The 13782-nt window shown below is 45.7% G+C and overlaps 1 protein-coding gene across 3 annotated transcripts in view; it reads right to left on the reverse strand.

Moving 5' to 3' along the window:
• Window positions 1–13782, reverse strand: part of SPTBN4 (spectrin beta, non-erythrocytic 4) — a 1652494-nt gene that overhangs the window by 797202 nt on the left and 841510 nt on the right. For all 3 annotated transcript variants that reach the window (XM_069207217.1, XM_069207216.1, XM_069207218.1), the window contains one exon: window positions 1120–1250. In XM_069207217.1, coding sequence (XP_069063318.1) covers window positions 1120–1250 — 131 coding nt within the window. The remainder of the gene's footprint in view (window positions 1–1119; window positions 1251–13782) is intronic.

Below are 13782 nucleotides of genomic sequence, written 5' to 3' on the forward strand. Positions count from 1 at the left end.
AATAATGTAGAAGTACCTCACCCTGAAAGTTTACCATTCCACAAGATCAGTAGTTTTGGCTATGGCATTACAACATGGGAAGTCCCTCAGAACTCAGAATGAAGGCCTGAGACCCAACACAGCTCAAAATCTTATCATAAAATAAACTACACCAACTAAAACAGTTTCCAATAGAAACCTAAAAAATCATTAAATACAAATAGCACATGACCTCCTATAATTTGCAAATGCAATCATGGAGTTCTATTAATATTTACAAACAATTCAATCTTCAATTCATTAATCCAACATTATATACAGGATGAAGTACCCCCGCTGTACGTTATGAGAAGCCTGCAAGTCAACAAACAGTTTGGTGACTGAAGCCAGAGGCCGAGTTTCTTTATAGGTTTTTGGAACTCTGAGATGAGATGCAATATTCTTTTGATGTGTGGCAGAAGTTATTTTATTCCTTGGTTTCTTGCTCTTTCATGTGAAAGAGATAACAAGGTTGAAGGCACGCGGAATAAAGGCAGAATCAATAGTGTGAAACTATACATACCAAAAGGCAGTTAGCAATTTGTTGTAAAAACATTCTAGTATCAGTGTAATGTATATCAGATATTAAACTGTCTGTAGCCCAGAATATGTAGTAACATGCAGTAAGAGTCTTTCTTTCCTGTAACGACCCATGTGTAAAAAACATAAGTATGTTCTCATAAATCTCTCCTTCCTCCTGATCCTTTTTCATTTTAGAAAAACTGGTCAGAAGAATGAAAAGCTGGTTCTTGCTTTCTTTGTTTAAACCACAACTGCAATCAAGCTCTGATGAGGCTTTTTTGTAAAACATGATTCTCGAATCTGCCTCGGCATTGAGAACCAGGTAATGTAAATTACTACATGGATTTTCACCAAACCTAACGTGGAGACAGCTCACAAGCCTCTCTTTCCTGTAATGTCTAGGGTACTTGTGGTGCACTTGAGAAAAAATATTTCTCGATTTATATTGGGAAATGTTACCTGCCGCTTTGCCCTCCTTGATCAATGCACATGAAATCTAAGAATAATAGTCAAAGTTTGGTTATTCCAATGTAAATGTAACAAGAGAAAAGCTATTGCTCCACTATGATATATATATACCTGTCAGGATGGCCCAGCTCCAGTAGAGACCTGCACTGCCGAGACAGAGTGGCAATGGTCTCTTCGTAATTCTCAATCGTCTGCTCCAGCATTAAGTGCTTCTTCAGCATCTGTAAAGTGCCCTGCTCATCCTGCAGTAAAAACACATGGCAGATGGGTTCAGTAAAACACACAGTCTACCTGTCTGAGAGGAATGGTCAGAAATTTGGATAAACAGAGGGCAGGATGAAACATAGGCTAAATGGTGTTCAGAGTTCGATATCTGCTAATACTAATGAGCTGGAAACAGAGAAGGAAGTGGGTTCACAAGGATGGGAGAAAGAAAGGCTTTGTAAAGGTGAAAAGTTATGCGTTGTTAGACTCTTTGGGGCCTATTCGCAAACGAATTTTACAGTACATTCAGTAGTACTACAATAGCTCTACTCATTTATTACAAAATGCTATTCACAATCCTATGCGTGAACGTCTACGCCTCCCCCTCTCCTATCTTATCTGTGTAGAGATCTCTGACCAGACTGCGGAGATCTTTGCACATGTGCACCTACGTTTAGTAGTAAATGTGGGATGGGCAAGGAAGAAGGTGGAAAATGAAAACCACCAGCTAATAAATGGGAGGGGTTTAGGAAGGAGTAAAAGAAGTTATGAAAGGGTTAGAGATGGGTTTAGGGAAAGAGATACACCTACCCACAAAAAAGTAAGTCCCTTCATAGTCACAGACTGCTTATATAGTCGCTACAGTCAAAAAGGACCCAAAACAGTCACAAATGGACTCCATTTCAGAGCTGGAGCAATACCCTCCCATAGAAAATAATGAACGTAGGGACTTAAAACACAAAACACTATGAATATTGTTAAAATTAATCAATTTATTACAACTTTAAAAAAAATATATATATATATTGCATTTATTTTAATGTTAAAACATTTAAATATAAATTATAAATATACTATTATACTATTACATCATTAAATAACAACCTTTTTCAATTAAAAAATAAATGTAACTCATTTAAAAGAAATTCTAAATATAATGTTTTGTAACTCTGAATAAGTATAAATGCTGAGTGTTTTCTTTTATTCAACTTTTCAAGCATGTTTTTAATTTAATATACTTACGTTGATGAACTATTTAGGTTAAAATATAGATTTTTTTTAAACTATGTTTTATTGAGTTTATAAGAACAATCGAAGATAAAAACAAAACAAACAAACAAGCAGTGCACTGTCATATGTAAAATCAGAATGTCCATTGTTATCCTGAGCGGAGGTTGATGATACCTGTAAACAAAAACATGGATCATATCCATCAGACCAGCAGTATCTCTCCCCCCTCCCCTTCCATAAGGACCTCCTATGTAACCAAATCCTTCATACCTCATCTTAACAGCGATACACTATTACCACAATTGGTCGTCACCTATATGCCTAGCATAACATCCTGCAGTCAAGGATCCTCATCCGAGCTCCAGTCCCAGCTGGAATCTTGGGTCCCCCTGAAGCGCTCCAACAATGTACTCCAGGCCATTATGTCTTCCAGTGCCCCTTCTTCCCTGCGTGTCAGTCTCATGTTTTGTTCCTCAGCCACCCCCCATTCCAAAGCATCACAGAACCAGTGAGAAGGGGTTGGGCTTTGTGTACCCATCCAGGCCATAGCCACCCTTCGCTTAGCCAACACCAATGCAAGCTGCACAAATCTGTATGGAATGCGCCTGCCCCGTGGTCTCTGTATTGTACCTAGTAGGCAAGTCAATGGTGTCACCTCATGTCCCAGACCGGTGACCCCATCCAGCTTCTGAACCACCACCCACCAAAACTGGTGTACCTCCCTACAGGCCCAGGCCAAATAGATAAAGGAAGCACCTGACTCCCCACACCGAGGGTACCCTGTCTCCCTCGTCGGGTCCATGTTATTAAGACGAACAGGCGTGATGTACACAAGGTGAACAAAATTAAAGTGCAACAACTTAAATCTATGATTACAAGAAACAGTGCGTACCAGAGATAGTGCCAAACTCCAGTCCCCATCTTCTAATGGGTTCTCCAATTCTCGATCCCAGGCCCTACGCACCACACACTCCACCCCCACACTGTCCCCACACAGCGCTCTATAAAACAGAGTAACAAAGTGGGAATCCTCTCCCCAATTTATTAATCCATTCAACATCTTTGATGCCACAGGGGCCACCAGGAACCCAGACCAGACCTCCCGGGCCACACTCTCAATCTTGGCATATTGCAAGAACTGGCCAGCTCTCAATCCAAACGTATCTCCCGCCTCCTGAAAGGAAATAAACTCACTATTGGGATATAAATCACCCGCCACCAAGCAGGCACCCATTCTCCAAGCCTCCATTGACATACAAGTATCTTTGTCCCGAAAGGGGGCCAGACTCCAGATTTTCAGTTCCCTATCAAAGGTGGCACTCCATAGTATTCTCTTAACCGCCTATTCCCAGATCCCAGCTGCGTTTTCAACTAGGTAGGGGACAGGAGTCACTGACCTGCCACCCGGCATTAATACGTGCACCAATGTCTCATCTCCCAACATGCCAGCAAACAGCCTCTTCTCCCAATTATCCATCTGCGTCATCCACTTAGCAGCAAGTTGTAAATGCCCCCCATAATAATAGAGTCTAATATTAGGGAGTGCTAATCCTTATTCTTCCATATCCCTTTGTAATGTAGACAATGCCACCCTGCAACAACGGCCAGCCCAAACCAAGGAGATCAAAAAGCTATCCAGGCGACTAAAAAGTCGAGCTGCCAATGGAAACAAAGAATTCTGAACCAGGTAAAGACATTGTGGCAAGAACACCATCTTGGCCACCACCGCCCTTCCCATCACTGATAGAGGCAGCTTATTCCAGATCTCTACAGAGCGCTCCAAACCCTTCTCCACCCATTCCACATTGTGCTTCAGGTGTGCTGTCGCTGTATGCGTAACCCATATGCCCAGATATCGAAAACTTTCAAGCTCCCACTGGAGCCCCACCTCAGGCAGAGCCTCAGGCAGGACATCATACAGCGAACCCAGGGGAAACAGCAGTGACTTCTTTCTATTTACCCAAAGCCCAGATATAGCCCCAAAGTCTTCCATTAACTGCAATAACAGAGGGACCGAGACACCTGGCTCCTGAGATACAGCAACGCATCATCAGCATAAAGGGAGACAACGTGTGTGGCCCGTCCCACCTGAACACCCCAGGTCACCAATTTTTCACGCAGGCAGGCCAACAGCGGCTCGACCGCTAAAGCAAATAGAAGGGGTGACAATGGGCAACCCTGCCTGGTACCCCTACCGATCGTCCAAACATCCATACTCTTTGTAGACTTTCCACTTGGAAATGGTGAACAGCCTAAAGTAGTAAAGATACTATAAAGTGTCGCACATGCAGATTTACATATAAACTTAAGTTTCTGAATAGGCCCGTCTGTGTCAATGAGTTTGATCACATGGAAGCCTGGTCTGAATTAATTATGCTGTATGCTGAACACACTAATAAAATGTTTATAAATAAGAATTGTGCTTATGTGCAGTTTAACCATCTCAAATACTGAACAAGTCCCAGAGCTGTGCCCAATCCATCACACAGATAAGAATTGGGGTTAAACACGCTTGCTAAAGTGCACTTGTCCCTAGCTCAATGACAAAAAAGGAATAGTTTCTTATCTTTAACTCCAGTTCTCTCGTAGGGGAATTTTCATTATAGTCGTACATACTCGTCTCTCGTCTTATGCAGAATCCCTTTGAGCCTATTCATAAAGCTTCCCTGCAACACCTCTCTTGGAAGGCAGCTTTCCTTGTGGCAATACCATCAGCTTGCAGGCTTAGTGTAGGAAAGTGCCACTGTTGGCATGGTTACCTCCCACTTTTTGCCTGATATTTTATGCCAACTTTGATTGAAAGTATGCTGGGATCCTGCTAATCAGGCCCCAGCACCAGTGTTCGTTCCCAAAATCTGTACCTTTATGTTCACAATTGGTACATTCCTGGCACACAGTTAAGTCCCTTGTAAAAGGTACCCATGGTAGCAAGGGCCCTGTGGCCAAGGAAGGTCCCCAAGGGCTCCACCATGTTTTATGCCATCCCGGCGGACCCCTCACCCAGCACATGCATACTGCCTTTGCAGCTTGTGTGTGCTGGTAGGGAGAAAAAGGCAAATACAACATGGCACCCCTCTCAGGATGCCATGCCCACAAACCATTGCCAGTGGCATAGGTAGGTCCCCTCTCTAGCAGGCCTTACAGCCCTAAGGCAGGGTGCACTATACCACAGGTGAGGTCATAGCTGCATGAGCAATATGCCCTACAGTGTCTAAGTCCATTCTTAGACATTGAAAGTGCAGTGTAGCCATACTGAGTATATGGTCTGGGTGTTTGTCATTATGAACTCTACAGCCCCAATATGACTTCATTGAGTACTGGGAGGTTTGGTATTAAACTTCTCAGCAAAATAAACCCACACTGATGCCAGTGTGGGATTTATTGAGATATGCACCCAGAGGGCATCTTAGAGATGCCTCCTGTATGTTAGCCAAACTGCTAGGGCAGGACTGACCGGTCTGTGCCAGCCTGCCACTTTCAGACAAGTTTCTGACCACTTGGGGTCCTTTGTGCTCTTTGTGGCCAGAAACAAAGCCTGTCCTGGGTGGAGGTACTTCACACCTCCCCCCGGGAGGAACTGTAACACCTGGCGGTGAGCTCAAAGGTTCAAGCCTTGGGTTACAGTGCCCCAGGGCACTCCAGCTAGTGGAGTTGCCCACTCCCCAGACAAAGACCCACTTTTGGAGGCAAGTCCAGTGGGAAAATTAGGGAAAACAGGGAGGAGTGACCACCCCTAAGGTGTCCAGAGCTGAGGTGACCCCCTCACTGCAAAATCCTCCATCTTGGTTTGGAGGACAGGGACCAATAGGGTTAGGTCTGCGTCCCCCTCCCCAAAGGGAGTGGACACTAGAAGGGTGTAGTCACCCTCAGGGACAGTAGCCATTGGCTACTGACCCCTGAAACAACCCCTAAATCCAGGATTTAAGGGCCTCCCTAAACCCAGTTCACCGGATTCCTGGGGAAATGACAAGGAAGAAGGACTGCTAAGCTGAACACCCAGCAGGGAATAAGGAAGATGCAAACTGATTTGGCCCAAGCCCTACCGGACTGTCTCCTCCTTCAAAGAATCTGCGACGAGAGAGTGACTCATCCTACAGGACCAGCGACCTCTGCCAAGCACCAGAGGACTGCCCTGCACCCCAAAGGACCAAGAACTCCAGCTGACAGTGGCCCTGCCCAATAAGAAACTGCAAACAAGGGACTCCAGAGCCTCCCCGGATCCGTGAGTCCTGACCACCCTGCAACCAATGCCGTTAGCCGGTGACCAGGTGGCCCAACCAGCTAGAGAGAGTCCCAAGGCAATTGTGAGCAAGTGCCCACCCTGGTTGACCTCTCCACCCTGCCACGACTACGCCTGCAGAGGGAATGCCGAGGACCCCCTTGACCGCAAAAGTTTAGATGAAGATATCCAACGCCTAAAAGACCACTTTTCCCATAGCCCCCAGGCCTTGGAGAACCTGACCTCCAGTGCAGCTACATTCGGCTGGCAGCTATCCTCCTAAACAGCCTGAGGTTTGCCCAAGTCGACCCGCTGGACTTCGCCTGCAGAGCCTGAGTGACCCCGAGGTCCCCTCAGTGACCAGCACTGCAAACCTAATGCCTTCTTTGGACCCTGCACCCTTCTGCTCCAGAGCTGCTGGGGATGTTTGTTTGGTGCTTACGTGTGCCTCCCCAGTGTTCCTCTAAACACCCCAGGTCTGTCCTCCGAAGTCACGGGTACTTACCTGCAGGCAGGCCTGATTCTGAGTGCCCCCAGTCTCCCAAGGGGCCCATGTTAAATTTGCCTCAACTTTGACCTCTGCACCCAGCCAGCCCTGTGTTGGTGGTGGGTGTTTGGGGATAACTTGAACCCCAACATGTGGACTTCTAAACCCCCAGAGACTAGAACTGTAAGTCAAATACTTACCTGTAAATCATACTGATTTTTCTTCCTCTCAGGAACTGTTTCAGAAAATTGCAGTGTCAACTTTTAAAACAGATAATTGCCAATATTTAAAAAAACGAATAAGTTATGAATTTCAAACAAAGTACTATTGATAAATGTGTGAAATACGAATCGATTGAAACACTTACCTACAACTTGAATCGTGTGGTTCTAAAAATAAAGAAAATCTATTTTTGCTATATAAAAACCATTGGTCTGAGGTTAAGCTATTGAGTGTGTGCTTCCTCTATTGTCTGTTTTTACAACAAATGCTTTGCACTACCCTCTGATAAGCCTAACTGCTCGACCACACTAACACAAAAGAGAGCATTAGTATTATCTACTTTAGCCTCTGTTAAGCATCTGGGGAACCCCTGGACTCTGTGCACACTAAATTTCATTTTGATACAGTATATACAGAGTCAGCTTCCTACAGTTAGCGAGATACAAGCGCTTTGTTCTCACAAACTATACACAGTCTTCCATTCTAGCAAAGTGGTTATGAGAACTTACCTGAAATTCCTCACTAAGGTTATTTCTGACCTTCACATTACCCAGACCACATCTCTTCCAACATTCTTTCAGAACCCCTCTACTCCAGCAGAAAGATCTTTCCATTCCCTGGATGTAAGGAGACTTCTGAAATTCTACCTGAACAGGACATGTGACATCCGCAGGTCGAACCAACTGTTTATCAATTATAGTCCGGTCTATACGGACTCAGCCACTTCCAAACAATCCATCTCCTAATAGATAGTTTCCTGCTTCCTGCTGTGCTATGAAAAAGCTAATAGGACACTTCAAGCTAAGCCTAAAGCACAGTGTACTAGAGGTAAAGCAGCTATAGCTGTCTTATTGAGAAATATCCCTATCCTAGATATGTGTAAAGCAGCCACGTGGAGATCTGTCCAAACATTTACCAAACATTACCACCTGATCTCTGATGTTAGAGCAGACACTCAGGTAGGACAGGTCTCCCTCAAAAATGTATTTGCTTAAAACTGTACCTTAGTTCAATCTCTGTCTTCTCCACCACTTTAAGCAGGGATGGGCTTGCTACTCTTTCAGTGCTTATGACTGTAAATGGAAATCCCCTACAAGAGAAGGAATGGTTTCTTACTTGTAACTCCAGTTCTCTCATAGGGGAATTTCCATGATGTCATAAGCACTGACTAGTCCCACCCACGTTCTTCAAAAATCTTATTAAGTGGAAGTTTTCACCTTTCTTCAGGAGGGCCTGTAAACTCACTTAAGAACAGGACAGATAATGCAACCTATGTACCTAGGCTACGCTGGCTGAGCTCTTCATCTTAACTCAAAGAAAGGGTCAGAACATTACAATTTGAGAGTAATTTGTTTACAGAATTAATCTCCCTCACATACACCTTTTGCATGATAGAGATGAAGGAAAAGGAGGACAGAGTAGCCTAATAGTCTGCTATGTATGACTAAAGAAGCCGGTGCCTTTAAGAACTCAGAGTCCACCATTATCCCATAATGCACAGCTGGTGGCATTTGCTTCAGTTCTTTTTGAAGGCAGTGCTAGACTTGTACAGTATGTAACAATACCTCTGTCTATTCTCCCAGGAAGGAGAGAGGGTTCCTTATGACTTATCATGGAATGTCTCCTACGAGAGAACTTGAGTTACAGGTAAGAAACCATTCCTTCTATCCTAGGGAATTTCCATGGATAGTCATAAGTACATAAGAATAGTAAGCCCATCCCTACGGAGAGCAAGGAAGAGACAGAGGATCAACTGGATAATATTTAAGCAAATAAGTTCCTCAGGGAAGCCTGCCCCACTCTAGTGTCTGCTCTAGCGTCTGAGTCTAGGCAGCAGAGTTTAGTGAATGTGTGAACAGATATCCAGGTTGCTGTTTGCAAATTTATAGGATAGAAATATAGTGCAGCAAAGCAGCAGTAGCTGCTTTCCCTCTTGTAGAGTGTGCTTTTGGTCTAGTAAGGAGTGTTTTGTTAGCTTTTTGATAGCAGAATAGAATACATGAGACTATCCACCTCGAGATTGACTGCTTTGAGGTGGCTAAGCCTGTGCTTATAGGCCCATAATTGATAAACAACTGGACCAATTTGCTGATGGTTCATGTCTTGTCAAGACAGAACTTGAGAACTAGTTTTACAGCCAGGGAATGGAGTGATCTTTCCGCTGGAGTACAGGGATTCGGAAAAAAATATAGGCAAAGAGATGGTTTGGCTAAGGTGGAAATCCAAAACCACCTTCTGGAAGAATTTGAGGTGAGCCCTCATGACTATTTTGTTGGAATGAAATACTGTGTATGGTTCATTTGAACAGAGTGCCTGGATTTCACTGGCTCTGCAGGCAGATGTAATGGCCATTAGGAAAATGGTTTTCCAAGATAAGTGCTGTATGGGCTCAAAAGGGTCCTGTATAAGGCGTGAAAGAATTATATTTAGCTCCCATGGAGGAGAAGGGCGCCTAATGGGAGGAGAGACTTTCTTCAAACCCTCTAAGAAATCCTTGATTACAGGGATTCTGAAAAAGGAGGTTTGTGAAAGACATTTTCTGTATGCAGTAAGAGCTGCCAGATTGACTTTTATAGAAGAAAACTGCAATCCTGATTGTGCCAAATGGAGTAAGTATGGACATATGACATCTTCCTGGCTGGTGGTAGTTTTTTTTTTTATTTTTATGAACACCGTATGCAAAATCTCTTCCATATGAAGGCATATGCAGCTCGTGTGGAAGGCTGTTTCGCTTTTTAAAGAATTTCCATGCAGTCTTGTGGAAGATTCGGGTGATCATATTGTACTAGCTCAGGGGCCATGCTGCCAAACACAAAGAGGAGACATTGAGATGCACACCATTTGACCTCTGAATTTTGTTAATAGATCTGGTCTGCATGGCAGCCCGAGATGTGGATGGATGGACCAGTGAAGGAGGTCTGTGAACCACCATTGACGTGGCCACTCCAGAGCTATGAGTATCATCTTGGCTCTTGACTGGGATAGCATGATGAGGGCTGATGGAATCAGGGGAATTGGTAGAAAAGCGCAGAGTAATCTGCTGGACCAATTGATCCACAGGGTGTTCCCCAGGGTCCCTGGTTGGTAGTACCTTGATGCAAAGTTTTGACATTTGGTGTTTTCTGAGGTGGCGAACAAATTAATGGCCGGAATTCCCCAATGCTGAAAGATGTCTTGAAGGACGACATTGTTTAAGTCCCACTTGTGGTTTACGTGGATGAGTCTGAAGGAGAAAATTGGCTTGGGTATTTTGCTCTCCTGGTAGACGGGTCGCAGTTATCGACAAGCCCCTGACTAGAAGACATTTCCAGATTGTCTAGTCTTCGTTAGACAAGGGCCTGGACATCATCCCTTTCTGTTTGTTGAGGTAGTACATGGTTGTTGTATTGTCCGTCTGAACAAGAAGGGAGTTGGAGTTGAAGAATGGAAACAACGCTTTCAGCACTAGATGAACTACATGCAGCTCTAGGAGATTAATGTGATATATTGACTCTCTCTGTGACCACTTGCCCCGAATTTGTAGGTGGTCCATGTGGACGCCCCATTCTAGGAGAGAGGCATCCATGACTACTGTTTGAAGAGGAATGTCCTTATGGAATGATGTACCTCGCAGGATATTGGTTGGAGAGTGCCACCATTTCAATTACAGTTTTGTGTGATGGGAAAGCTGAATCCTGTTGTCCCAATTCCTATGTTGTCCTTGAGGCATTCCTGTAATGGTCTCATGTGAAGACGGGGATTCGGTATGAGAAATATGCAGGAGGCCATTGAGCCGAGGAGAAAGAATACTGCTCTCACAGTTGGATGAGAGGTTTTCATGAGAGCTTGAGATTTCCACAGGATTGATAAGCGCCTGTCCTCCGAAGGACACACGCTTGCTGTGAGGGTATTGATGGAAGCCCCCCAAGTATTGTATCATTTGTACTGGGAGGGAGGTTGATTTGTCCAATTATAGTGTAGTTGAGCCTTTTGGAACATGGATGCCTTGATTAGCCAATCGTCTAGCTATGGGTAGACAAATACTTTGTGTTTTTGAAGGTGGGCAGCAACTTCTGCCTTACATTTGGAGAAGGCTCAGGGGGCTGACTTTAGGCCCAATGGCCTAAATACTGATAATGGTTGTGTCCCACTACGAACCACAAGAATGTCCGATGCTTCCTGGCTATTGGTATATAGAAGTATACATCTTGAAGGTCGATGGAGCAGAGCCAATCCCCTTGGTGTAACTGAGGGCAGATTTAGTGTAATAACAGCATCTGGAATTTTTCTAGCCAAATCCACTTGTTGCCCAGTTTTAGGTCGAGAATGGGACTGAATTTGTTGCTATCTTTTTTCTTGACGAGAAAGTCGTTGATGAGGAGGAACATGCTCCACTGCCTGTTTCTGTAAAAGGATGTCTACCTCAGTATGTAATTGTGGGATGTTGAATCTGGAAGACTTCGGAGGAATAGACAGTGGGGGACTGGTGAATTGGAGACAATGGGGGTCATTCCGACCCCGGCGGTCCTGGCGGTGCCCCGCAGGGCATTCTGACCGCGGCGGTTTGGCCGCGGTCAGAACAGGAAAACCGGCGGTCTCCCGCCGGTTTTCCGCTGCCCTCAGGAATCCTCCATGGCGGCGCAGCTTGCTTCGCTGCCATGGGGATTCCGACACCCCATACCGCCATCCTGTTCCTGGCGGTTCGCCCGCCAGGAACAGGATGGCGGTATGGGGTGTCGTGGGGCCCCTGGGGGCCCTGCAGTGCCCATGCCAATGGCATGGGCACTGCAGGGGCCCCCGTAAGAGGGCCCCACAAAGAATTTCAGTGTCTGCTTAGCAGACACTGAAATTCGTGACGGGTGCAACTGCACCCGTCGCACCTTCCCACTCCGCCGGCTCCATTCGGAGCCGGCTTCCTCGTGGGAAGGGGTTTCCCGCTGGGCTGGCGGGCGGCCTTCTGGCGGTCGCCCGCCAGCCCAGCGGGAAACACAAAATCACCGCAGCGGTCTTCAGACCGCGGAGCGGTGTTCTGTCGGGGGAACTCTGGCGGGCGGCCTACGCCGCCCGCCAGAGTTAGAATGACCCCCAATATCTATTGCAAACAATATTCAGAACCCAGACGTCTTGCGTGATGTTTTGTCATTCTTCCAGGCAATGTCATATGCTTCCCTGTACTGGAGTGAGTAACGGAAAAGGGGGAAGAGATGATTCAGGGTTTTGATTCTGTAGGTTGCTTGCTTCCCTGAGCAGGTCGTTGGTCTGACCTTCCTCTAGCTTTTCTCCTGTCATAGGGCTGGTAGGATTGTTGGTACTGTTGGGATTGTGTACCCGATTGTTGGCAACCCTGATACCAATGAGGGGCTTGAACCCTCTGTAAAGAGAAAAGGTGCTGGAAAGGCCTGAAAGTTTTCCTTGAGTCCTTTGGGTTCTCTAAGCCAATGGCTTTTATTGTCTCTAGCTCTGTTTTCATCCTCGCCATTTCATTATTCGTGTGAGACCCAAAGAGGGTAGTACCTGAAAATGGCAAATTCAGCATCCGTTGTTGAGATTCTGGTTTCAGAGAGGTGAGCCTGGGGTAGAAATTGTCTTCGGAGAGAGACCCCTTGGCAGTATTTGTGTGCTGCCAGGAGAGAGTAGTCTGCAGCTGCACTAATGATTTGGTTGGACACCATTAGGCCTTCACAAAGAATCTTATTAAAGTCCTTTCTTTCATCTCTGGGGAGATAGCCAACAAACTCTTGTAGTGATTCCCATAGGGCTCTGTCTTATCTGCCTAATAAGGCAGTGGCGATTGCCACCTTCATTGTGGTTGCTGCAGTTTTGCACGCTTTTCGCTCAACAGAGTCCAGCTTTCATCTCTCTCCCTGTGGAGGAAATGTGGATGTAGGGGTTGTGGCATGTTGCATTCTTGCGGCTACTACCGCAACAGAGTCTGCAGTTGGGTCTATACGTAGGAAGGCTGCATCCTGATCCGGAGGGCGATATTTTCTCTGGAGCCTTGATGGCGCAGGCTTCATTGATTTTGGGGTTAGGAAGAGGTCCATTGCTGGCTCTAAGAGACCAGGAACCAGAGGTAGCACAGGACCTGAAGCTGACCTCTGCTGCAATGTCTCAAAAATGGCAGAGTAGGCGTAGACATTGGAATGTTCAACTTATTTGCACCTCGCACTAATACACCCTGGAAAGTTGAAATGGCATCCACTGGTTAGATGCGTTGAGGTGGAGAATCTGTGAGAGTCGGTGAATATCTCCCCGTACTTGAGGAGAAGGTTTCAGTGGAGTGCCTGGATTGGGAACTTCTGTGACAAAATCTATGATGTCTCGATGTCGAAGAGGTATGCCTTTAACTCCGCTAACAATGTCCGGAATGACACCTTGAATGATGTCTTGAAGAAGGCAGTGATCGGGGACTCACTGGGGCCGTTGGTGGTGGAGGTGGCAGAGGAGAAATCGTCCTAGGTCTTAGTGCTATAGGAGGCAGAAGAATCAGTTGAGGAGAAAGCGAAGATGGCACTGGAGGAAATTCAACTGGTGCTTCACGTGACGGAGAACAGGTGCACGAATAGTCAGAGTCTGGTGAACTGTAGATTCTTTTATGCTTTCGGTGTGCTTCCTGTATTCGTGAAGAGTCAGAAATGGAGACAGAGGTCGA

This window comes from Pleurodeles waltl, chromosome 9 (genome assembly GCF_031143425.1).
Source record: "Pleurodeles waltl isolate 20211129_DDA chromosome 9, aPleWal1.hap1.20221129, whole genome shotgun sequence".
Lineage (NCBI taxonomy): Eukaryota > Metazoa > Chordata > Amphibia > Caudata > Salamandridae > Pleurodeles > Pleurodeles waltl.